General features: G+C 41.8%; 1 protein-coding gene across 1 annotated transcript; it reads left to right on the forward strand.

The window, feature by feature from the left end:
* Window positions 1-4866: 4866 nt before the first annotated feature.
* Window positions 4867-11268, forward strand: LOC137618684 (zinc finger protein ZFP2-like). Its single transcript, XM_068348843.1, has one exon. The coding sequence runs from the start codon at window positions 5077-5079 to the stop codon at window positions 6688-6690; it is 1614 nt and encodes a 537-aa protein (XP_068204944.1). The 5' UTR covers window positions 4867-5076; the 3' UTR covers window positions 6691-11268.
* Window positions 11269-11679: the final 411 nt, after the last annotated feature.

The following is an 11679-nucleotide window of genomic DNA, read 5'->3' on the forward strand; positions in this document are numbered from 1 at the left end:
ATCAGCATATGCTTATTTTCTAGGCCAAACCACATGTCATGTGTATATAGTATGAAAAGTAATGGGCCAAGAACACTACCCTGTGGAACACCGGATATCACATTCCTATACTCACTATGGTGCCCATCAACAACAACTCTTTGAGATCTACTACTTAAAAAATCAATAATAATGCTAAGAAACGACCCACCCACTCCCAACTGTTTCAGTTTGAAAACAAGGGCCTCATGATTAACACAATCTCCTTCGGCAACCCTTATCGAACAGGTACCACCAGGCAGTGCAGTCGCTCAGACTTCACGCGTGGAGACTATCCAGCATCTCCTCAGAACGCGAGGCTTTTCGCGACTCGCTGCGAGAGACATGTCATGGTACCTTATAAGATCCTCTTCCTCAGTCTACTAGGGGAAGTGGTCAGGTCTTCTGTGATTGGTGTAGTGGAAGGGGTATCTCTTCAGTCGGAGCCTCTCTGACTCAGATCGCAGACATCCTAGTCTTTCTTCGCAGAGATAAGCTCCTTTCGGTTTCTGGCATTAAAGGGTACAGGTCTGCCCTTGCAATGGTTTTCCGTTTGAAGGGCATAGATATCTCCAACTCCCTGGGGATTTCTATGCTAATTAAGAGCTTCGAACAGTCGCGTCCCCCGAGGGAACTTAGAGTTCCCCAGTGGGATGTCACATTAATTCTCGGGTCTCTTACTCGTGTTCCGTATGAACCCTTGAGCCGTGCCTCAAACAGGCACTTGACCTTTAAGACTGTTTTTTCTGCTAGCCTTAGCATCGGCGAAGGAAGTCGGGGAGTTACACGGCCTTTCCTGTAATGTCACTCACGCAGAGGGTTGGAAGGAGATCTCCTTGAGTTTTGTGCCAGAGTTTGTGGCCAAGACTCAGAACCCAGCGATCCACGATCCCAGGTTCGAGGCCTTCACTATTCCTTCGTTACCGGATGTGGTGGTTGAGGTGAGAGGCTTCTCTGTCCCGTCAGGTGTCTCCGGCGCTATCTTAAGCGAACTCGGCATCTCAGACCTGAATGTCGACAACTTCGTTAGCACCAGAAGAATCAAGAGGGAGGTGTCCTCAAGAGTCCAAGCACCAGCGAGGGTTAAAGCTCACGAGATCCGGGGCATTGACCCCACACTCGCTTTCAAGAGAAATCTTGCAGTGGGCCAAGTGCTGAAGGCTGGCATTGGGAAACGCCAGACCACCTTTACGGCCTTTTACTTGAGGGAGTTTATGCACAAGTCCTTGGACACATTTGTTCTTGGCCCTGTGGTAGCAGCTCAAGCTATTGTCTGACCTCTCCAGTTCCTCTGGGACAGGGAAGTCTCTTGTCTTGATTTTATGGTATGTTTGGCACTGTGAAAGCAGTCTGCAGGTGATCCGCCTTTCTCTCTGTCTCCTCCCTTGGAGTTCCATACATCAAGACAAGTCTTCCCAGGTAAGATTGCTAGAGTTTGTTTACAAGTATTCTCCCCCATCTTCTGCTAGGCAGGGAAGACAATGGATGTATAAACCTTTTGCCTTTTGGTTTTGGAGTTTCATCCAGTCACTGTGACCCTAGGGTCGAGTGTCTTACGTTCACGCTCCCAGTCTCTCAGACCCCACCATCATCATGTCGGGTCAAGAGACGGGGGTGGGTGGATTTAGTCCTCTGCTCTCATTTGAGACCAGGTCTGTATCCGGGCAGTTAGATGTCCACAAGCAGCAAAGGCAGACCTCCCACCAACCAGTGAGTCTTCCTATATCAAATGATTACGAGGTTTGTATATCACGTCGGAACAAATGACAATTTGTCCTAAATTATATGTTTCGTAGCTATACAAACCCATAATCATTTAATGTAAATGCCCGCCTCTACCACCTCTCTCATGTTCCACATTGAGCCTAAAGCGTTTGAATGAGGAAAGCGGGCTGGCAGTGGGGGGGGGGGGGTGGCGGAGCTAAGCTCCGTCCCATACCGCCAGCCAACCAATCAGCACAACTGCCTGCTTTTCTTTCTCTTCGGCTGTTTTCAGCTGAGCTGAAGCGAAATCCTATATTAAAGGATTACGGTTTGTATAGCTAGGAAAAATACAATTTAGGAAAAATTGTCATATCCTTTGTCATTTGCACGGACCACATGCCTGTGGTGCGCTCCTTCACTCGATAGGCTTACACGTGGTCTGCCCGTCAATGCTGACGTCTCTCTGCTGTGGCTGAATACAACTGCAATGCATCCTTCAACACTTCCCTTGGAAAATGAATCCCATTGCTGATACCCTGTCAAGAATCACATTGGTCGCCATTCACCTTGTATTGAATTACAATGCCTTTGGCAGAAGTCCAATGAAAAGATCCAGAATACCAAGCGTGCAGGACATCCTGTACATCCCTCCGTTGGGAAGAAGGCGCCCTTAAAAACTCCAACGCAACCCTCTTGACATCAGTACTGGTAGGCCTCTCCCATCCCTCGTGCCGATCTACAGCACAGCTACTTAAGACGAAGTTCATTTGGCTTGGCTTTACTAAGGATACTTTATGCCAAACTTCAAAAGTACATTGACACACATATTCAGGATTGGGCACCTTTCCTCAATCTCAGCGTCCTTTTGCCCACATTCATGTCAACGTAATATATCCCCTACTCACATCACAAGAACACCATTACCTGTTTACCATCATGGACCGCTCCACTCGTTAAACTGAAGCAATCCCCATGCAAACTGTAACATCTTACCTTACTCTCTATATCTTCATTATTTGTAGAAATAGTTGGCTGAAACTTCTGGAGAGGATGTTCGATATGTTTCTGCATACATAGAAACTATAAGACTACTTTCGTTTTTCTAAAGTTATGTTGAACACCATAGCGGACGGTCCCCTTGGAAGACCGTAAGTTCCTGTCTAGCAAATCAAGATGAGAATCAGCAGCTGAAGACCAGACAGGAGAGCAATACTTGAAGAAAACACTTCTTCAAAATAGATGATCACCAAATATCTTAAAAGACTTTCTCAGTAAGCCAATTTTTTGTGCAATTGAAAAAGACACCCAGTGTGTTTCTCAAAAGTAAATTTGCTGTCGATAATCACACCTAATTTTTCAAAAGAGCCGTACAAAGTTAAAGAAACATTATTAATGCTGAGATCCAGATTTTGAGGAGCCACTGTCCTTGACCTACTTACAATCATACTTTGAGTTTTGTTTGGATTCAATTCCATACCACATAACTTGCACCATGTATAATTTTAGCTCGATCTCTATTAAGGGATTTAACAACCACAGATCTACATTAAGGAGATGGAATTGGTGCAAAGAGAGTAGCATCATCTGCATATGTAATAAGCTTATTTTCTAGGCCAAACCACATATGAGTATATATTATGAAAAATAATGGGCCAAGAACACTACCCTGAGGAACACCAGATATCTCATTTCTATACTCACTATAGTGCCCATCAACAACAACTCTTTGCGATCTATTACTTAAAAATTCAATAATAATGCTAAGAAACGACCCACCCACTCCCATCTGTTTGAGTCTGACAACAAGGGCCTCATGACTAGCATGGTCAAAGGCAGCACTAAAATCAAGGCCAATCATACGAACTTCCTGACCACAATCAAGGGATTTTTGTACGGCATTTGAGAGTATAAGAAGGGCATCACATGCTCCAAGACCTTTACGAAAACCAAATTGCAAACTAGGGAACAAATGATTACTTTCAGCAAACCTATTAAGATGTTCAAAAACTTTAGATAGTATGGGAGTTATGGAAATTGGGCGGTAATCAGTTGGACTTGATCTACCACAAACATATATACATAGTTGGGTAACATTACCAATTCTCCAACAAGTACTAAAAGCTCCTCTTCTTGCTAACTTGCGCAAAATAACAGATAACTTCAGAGCTAAGAAATCTGCAGTCTATAAAGAATAAAGGAAAAATGGCAACCGATTCGTCGTCCCTGATGAATTTTTTTCCGTCTGCAACTTCCTCCAACTATCTCCAGTGCCTACGTCCTGTTGTGGGAAAATTTACTCCTGCTGCCAGAGGTACAAGCACCCAGAAAAACAACACATACCAAAAGATTTGAACACCACAACTCGTATCTTTTGTGCCCACTTGACACTAGCAAGCCACCGCTGACGCCCCCTTACGCGGACTCTTTCCTCATTATCCATCGCACACTGAAGGCTTTCTTATTCACCATTCGTGGTACAGAAGACTGAGTCTTCATTAATTGCCAAAAACCTGCGTATCTCCTACAAGATTACCCACCTACAGTTTGCCCTATTTCACATGCATGTCTTTTTAAGGTGGAAGCCATGTAACGCAGGTGTTTCATACACGTTCATACACTGTAATGCTATTGCTTTTTTTCCATCTCACCCATATGTATTTAAGCTTGTTATCTTGTTGAGTAAAGTCACTTACATTCACCTCGCCTTTCTGTTCGTACCTAACAGCTACCTCGCAACACTACCAACCCATTATTCTTATACTTGGTTTGTGATTCTTACTGACACCCCTCCAGTGGGTACGGTTTCTCTTTGCATGGGATGGTATAATTCATGTATGACCCAGGGCCTATCACTTTCTCTGATGATAAACACATGGGGGGCAATAGTGGCCTTTATTTGCTTCTCCACAGATCAGGCCTGGAACACTTACGGTAAAGTTACAGAACCTTCCAGTTTTGGTTCCAATTAACTTTCAACCTTGTAATCGGTTAGTCGCCAAAATTATATGACTCAGGTTTGTATGGATAGGAAAAATACAAATTACTTAAGAAAAAACTATTTTCGGTTGAATATTGTCTTATCATTTCAGAAAACTCCAACAAATATTTTCATCTTTTCCTTTTCCAATGATAAATGTTCTCTTACTATTTCAGATTTTTCATCGCAAAGGAAATAATCATCCATCTATTGTGACGAAGATTATGTAAACTACTGAAGATATCTACAAGAGATACAGGACTGGGAAAAAGGAAGAAGGGTCTGTGTTAGTTCATGCTGTAAGACTTTCATTTAGAGAATAGGAAATTTATGGTTAACTTTATATTTGTCTGCTGTTGAAGATAATATTGAAGAGGATGTCATCCAGTGATAGGGAGAGGATGAGGAACTCTGAATCAATAGAATTTCCAATAAAAAGCGAAATGGAAGATTCCTTTTCACAGTCTGCAGTCAAGATAGAAAATGATGATTTGGTCAACAGTTGCGGACTCTTTGATGATGACTCTCTTTTCATGGACCCAGACATGGAATTCAAAGCAGAGCCAGAATTTGAAGCAGAGCCAGAAATAGAATTCAAAGTCAAGTCAGAAATAGAATTCAAAGTCAAGTCAGAAATAGAATTCAAAGCAGAGCCAGAAATAGAATTCAAAGCAGAACCAGAAATATTTGAGTCAAATGAAGGTGACATGAAATACTGTTTCGACTCTGATGCATCAGTGATTGAGGAGCATTCACAAATCAGCGAAAGAGAAGTCAATAAAGAGGAGAAGAGTGTAAAGACAAGTGTAAAAGAGGAAAATGACATACATTTGGGATCCAGTAGGAAAGAGGACAAAGGAGAGGGAAGAGGAAAGGGGAAGAAAGGTTTACAGAAAGAGGAGCAGATGGAAAACAGAGGCTGTGAAAAACCTCTTTGTCAGGAAAGTGATTCCAAAACTCAAATTGATGTTGGTAAGAAAGAGAAGTCGTTTGTGGGTGGAAATTCTGAAAAGCAATTTAGTGGAGTAGTTAACCCCAACACTCGAATGCTAATTCACACTGAAGACCTGTTCAGATGCAGAGAAACTGACAAAACATTTTCTAATGAAATTAATCTTAAAGTACATTATGAAACACACAATAGGATAAAGTCATTCAAGTGTAGTGTCTGTGACAAAGCATTTCATACAAAAGGTCATCTTGCAAGACATTTTAGAACTCACACTAGGGAGAACCCCTTCAAATGTGATGTCTGTGACAAAGCATTTAAGAATAAATATAATCTTGCAACACATTATAAAATTCACACTGGGGAAAAACCATTCAAGTGCAGTGTCTGTGACAAAGCATTTAATTTTAAAAGTACTCTTGCAACACATTATAGAATTCACACTGGGGAAAAACCATTCAAGTGCAGTGTCTGTGACAAAGCATTTCATACAAAAGGTCATCTTGCAAGACATTTTGGAACTCACACTAGGGAGAACCCCTTCAAGTGTAATGTCTGTGACAAAGCATTTAAGAATAAATATAATCTTGCAACACATTATAAAATTCACACTGGGGAAAAACCATTCAAGTGCAGTGTCTGTGACAAAGCATTTAATTTTAAAAGTACTCTTGCAACACATTATAAAATTCACACTGGGGAAAAACCATTCAAGTGCAGTGTCTGTGACAAAGCATTTAATTTGAAAAGTACTCTTGCAACACATTATAAAATTCACACTGGGGAAAAACCATTCAAGTGCAGTGTCTGTGACAAAGCATATCTTCAGAAACGTTATCTTGCAACACATTTTAGATTTCACACCGGGGAGAAACCATTCAATTGCAGGGTCTGTGATAAAGCATTTCATACAAAAGGTCATCTTGCAAGACATTTTAGAACTCACACTGGGGAGAAACCATTCAAGTGTAATGTCTGTTACAAAGCATTTTCTCGGAAAAGTCATCTCTCAAAGCATCATAAAATTCATAATAGGTTTTGATGGAGAAAGGATGATGATAGGAACACAAGACCAAGGACTCCTAACAAACAGCTTCAAGAAAATGGTGGGCATATCATGAAACGACCAGTGTAGGTTTTGTCATGCAGCAGTTGAGAGTGTTGGTTATCTGGTTTCAGCCTGCCAGACTCTAATTCGCAGATGGTCACTACACAGCTCATCACAGTAAGATCTGTAAATATATACATTGGAAAATATGTAAAGAATACAAAATTGAAGTAAAAGATAAGATATGGGAGCATGAACCAGATCCAGTTACTACATTACCATCTTTTATGATGAGATTGTACCAACCGTGTGTCACACAATTGTACATAATTCCTTTTGTATATATTATGCTTGTATCTTCGCTCTTTCCTCTCACTCAAACGAACATGAAAATTCATGTCTGCTGTTTTGCTCTGAACATTGTCTGTCTCTCGAACATGTTATGTCCTGTTGCCTTGAGGTTTTGTATATAAAGAAGAGTGTTCCTTAATATATAAATCAGTCGTTTCCAATCTGCCTTTGAGTTCACACCCTTACTCGGCGCCGTCACATTGGTGACCCCGGAGTGACTCGCTCCTCCCGCCTCCCCATCCCCCCTACACCTCTCACCGTTACTATGACGCCGTCAACGCATACCTTCTGCAGCAGTACTCGCCATCGCCAGCCGCCCGTATAGCAACGCCTTTTCAGCTCTCTCAACAACCGTTGGGGGACCAAAGGGCTTCGCTCACCCTCGGGAAAATGACCAGTATCACTCGCCTGCAACCTGCCGCAGACAGCTCTCCTCGTGAGGTGAACTTACTTCGTGCCCTTATGGACAGCCACTTCATGACCTTCAAAACCTCCATCAACGCCTCCACTCGTGACGAAGAGGACACCTATTCAACTTCAACCGAAGCTGACGTGAATGCTGTTGGACATACACGCCTATGAATGCCGTAGGACATACACGCCTATGAATGCCGTAGGCCTATGAATGCCGTAGGACATACACGCCTATGAATGCCGTAGGCCTATGAATGCCGTAGGACATACACGCCTATGAATGCCGTAGGCCTATGAATGCCGTAGGATATACTCGCCTATGAATGCCGTAGGCCTATGAATGCCGTAGGACACACTCGCCTATGCAGGGTTAAAGCCGTAGGACACACACGCCTATGAATGCCGTAGGACACACTCGCCTACCCCGTGACGAGCCGAAGCGGCAACACAGCCAACCATCATCCACCACTTGCTCGCACCCCAACCAATGACTTCTACAGCCACTCACTGCTGCTAATCGGCGCAGTTGTTACTACTACCTCTCCAGATTCAGGGCACCTATTTAACATGTTCAGTATGTCATTTTTAGAGGGGGAGCCATGTACCAACCGTGTGTCACACAATTGTACATAATTCCTTTTGTATATATTATGCTTGTATCTTCGCTCTTTCCTCGCACTCAAACGAACATGAAAATTCATGTCTGCTGTTTTGCTCTGAACATTGTCTGTCTCTCGAACATGTTATGTCCTGTTGCCTTGAGGTTTTGTATATAAAGAAGAGTGTTCCTTAATATATAACTCAGTCGTTTCCAATCTGCCTTTGAGTTCACATCCTCTCTCGGCCCGTCACAAGATAATCCCAACAGGAAGATATATAGAAGGAGGTGCTATTAAGACCTGATATTGTGATCTGGAATAAAGAATAAAAACAGCAAAGATTATAGATGTGACAGTACCCTGTGATTTCGGCCTTAATAGAGCTGAGAGGCAGAGAATAACAAGATATCAAGAACTGAAGAACGATCTGAAAAATACTTGTGAACTGAAAGAAATAGAAGTAATACCTGTGGTGGTGGGGGCAGCAGGACTTATGAAGAAAAGCCTGAGACAATACCTTCAGGGGATACCAAGTTGCCCAAGCATAAATGAGGAGCAGATTGCTGCTATCAAGGGAACAGTGACCATCTTGTAAAGAGCCCTCGGATACAAGGCTAGTGGAGTATAGAGGTGCAACCGTAGACCCCAAGTTGAGGTCCATTGCATCACTAATATAAAGTAGAGCCAATTAATGTATTAAAACAAAGGGTGAAGCCATTTAAGTACAGTGTGTGTGATATGACATTTGCCTGGAGAACACTTTTTTCAAAGCATAGGAGGAAGATTTGTGCTGGAGAAAATTTGTAAGGAAGTGGGGAAGTTGTGTTCTTTTGAAAAGAAGAGAAAGCTGGTACAAAGTGATTAAATTTCCATATTTGCCAGACTCTAGTTGTGCTCCTTCTTGTTAGGTCAATCAACTGGAATTGAGACAGTTCCATTGCAAATGTCTTTTTATTGGACTTTTACAAACAAGTTTAATGTAATTTTGATCAAGCAAGAGAAACATGTCCGATTAAAGGAGATCTGTGTCTCCCTGGTGATGTTCAGCTGCTTGTGCTATTGCACTCTGATGGGTCATCTCATGTTTGCTGGTTATGCACCTCCTCGTTGTACTGTACCTCTGACTCCCTAATTATTCACATCCTTTGTTGCTTAGGAACATTTGACAGTTAGGAACCTTAACTGTATTTGTGGAGATTAAATGATTAAAGGAAATACTTGAACAGTAGAAAGCAAAAGTGTTTTATTTGCATTTGTCTGCTGATCTCTTTTGCAGTATGTGGTGGAGGAGGGACATGATTACTGTAGTGCAGCTTTCTTTAAGGATTTTTGTACTTAGTTAAATTTAACTCAATTGGTTTATTATTATTATGCTGAATTTGTTTTGTATTTCAACTTCTATTATTGGTTTATTGCTACACATCATACAAACCTTTGACCTTTCATAGGATTATGACTTCAGGTAGTAGTAGTGGTAGTAGTTGGCGACTAGGCCTCCCCTATACACCAGGTAGCGTAATTGTGTTACAGTATCTGTGCTAACTGCCTTTATCAAATACTGTATACCTGTTCCTGTTGGGTTGCATTTCTGATGCTGTCCTATCCCTCATGTGTACGTGACCTTCAGTGTCTGTCAATCTCTGACTGCAGAAGATGAACTTCAAGTTCTATCTTTCATCTTCAAAGAGGTCAAGGAAGGCCGATCGATGAGTTGCCGTATCTCTCTCTCTCTCTCTCTCTCTCTCTCTCTCTCTCTCTCTCTCTCTCTCTCTCTCTCTCTCTCTTTGGGAGAGAGAATCAGTGCATGCCGGTAATGTCAATACCTGCTGCCATATCGGGTCCCCGTTGAAGGGTTCCTGAGATGACAACAGAATCTTCTGATGTGGCGCTGCCAAAGAAGAAGTTACAGAAGCACAGGACAACTGATAAGTCTGATTCTCCACAATCTCAGTATGGTTCCTCTGCATGGTTTTGTTGGAGGAACAATGTTATAGCAACACCCTTCCATTGGGAAGGCGTTGAGGTACAATACAAAGTACAAGGGGACACGCTCCTGCTACCAGTGCCAAATCTCATGAGAGATGAGCCACAAGGTCTATTGGTCAAGATACATACCCTTGCTCTAATTCCTCTCCTGCCAGGATGCTTGCCAGCAATTTGGTGACCTTCTCTTCACACTCCCGAACAAGCAGGCGACCATGAACTACCATAAGGAGCTCTCCTATGAAGGTTGACTCTTCAGATCAGTTTTCATAAGCAGTGAGCACCTTTTCCTCGCATACACCTCTTAGTCTCCCTCTACACGTACTATCATTCCCACAAACATGATGATTACTGGTTTGACCTAGAGTTTATATAAGTTCACGATTATTGCCAATTTCAAGGACTCGAGATGTTACAATCTCACGAGCAGAAGCAGTAATTGTTCACTCTCTTCTTTCAATAGCCTTCCTCATCTGCTTCTTGTGGAATTTGCCACTTCACCCTACCTCTTCAAAGATAGCAGTTGGGACCACTGTCTTATGAATAACCTCTAAGAAAGACCTCACCATTTGCTATGGTGATTCTCTCCTGTCGTGCTTGCAGTTGGCCACCTGTACCATTTGCTTCATTCTCCAATCCTGCATATTGTTTGTATCTTGAAAAATTTAATAACCTTTTTTCCTCCTCCTCCTCTTCCTCATATTTGTATCTTAAATCCAAACACAAGTCAAAGAAAGACCATTAAGTTAATGTTATCAGTAAAGAGACAAACCTCAAGGAAAGAATATATTGCAAACACAGGATATCAGAGAACAAATATGTATGTGTCCCTCTGCTGCTGAGAGCCCCGTTTTGGGCTGTATCCCTCTCCAGTTTTTTCTTCCTACCTTTGCCAAAGCTAGCAGTGCAAAACGCACTGTGATTATCTTGCATTCTCTTCTTTTGCAGTGAGAATCTGTCAAACTTAGACACTAGCTTTCTTACATGATGGTGTCTTTGCTGATAGAAAGGTTCCTTTTCAATTTGAATTCTAAGAGAAAGTTCAGATTCCTAAGTACTAAATGTTACCTTACTTTGAAGTTCTTCCTAAATGAATATTTTTGTCAGTTAGACTATAAAGAAAAGGGAATGTTTTTGTGTCTGTATAGTTGTAAATTGACTTTGAATTTTTCTTCTATTTTTGTATTGCTTACATGTATGTAACTTAAGTGTATGTTATATTATTCTTTACTTAAAACAAATAATTATTGATTTGAGATATTGTATTTTTCACGTGAAATTTTTAATTGAATAAATTATTTTTAAAGAAATGTCCTTATTCAATTTACACTTTTGTTCCTTTCACACTTCAGTATTATTAAATGGACAGTTGTTCCGTAACTGGTATACAAACCTTAGCTATTTAATAGGGGTATTACTTTCGGCGTAGCGGAAATGACGTACCATTAAAATTTAACGAGGGTTTACTACTCACACCGCTAGTTAGCGGGGGTAGGGGAGGGTAGCTTGCTAACCCCCTCCCTCACACACCATTGTGCTTGAACTCGCTTTGTTCTCGGCTCGGATGGTAGTCGGACGTGTCCACTGTCATCCTTGCCGCTCATTGGCAGCCATCAATGCTATTTTTGCTTTCTCT

The sequence above is a fragment of the Palaemon carinicauda genome, chromosome 25 (genome assembly GCF_036898095.1).
Source record: "Palaemon carinicauda isolate YSFRI2023 chromosome 25, ASM3689809v2, whole genome shotgun sequence".
Taxonomy (NCBI): Eukaryota; Metazoa; Arthropoda; class Malacostraca; order Decapoda; family Palaemonidae; genus Palaemon; species Palaemon carinicauda.

What these genes read in the sequence shown, in the direction of transcription:
- LOC137618684 (XM_068348843.1), top strand. Translation starts at nt 5,077, where the DNA reads ATGTCATCCAGTGATAGGGAGAGGATGAGGAACTCTGAATCAATAGAA.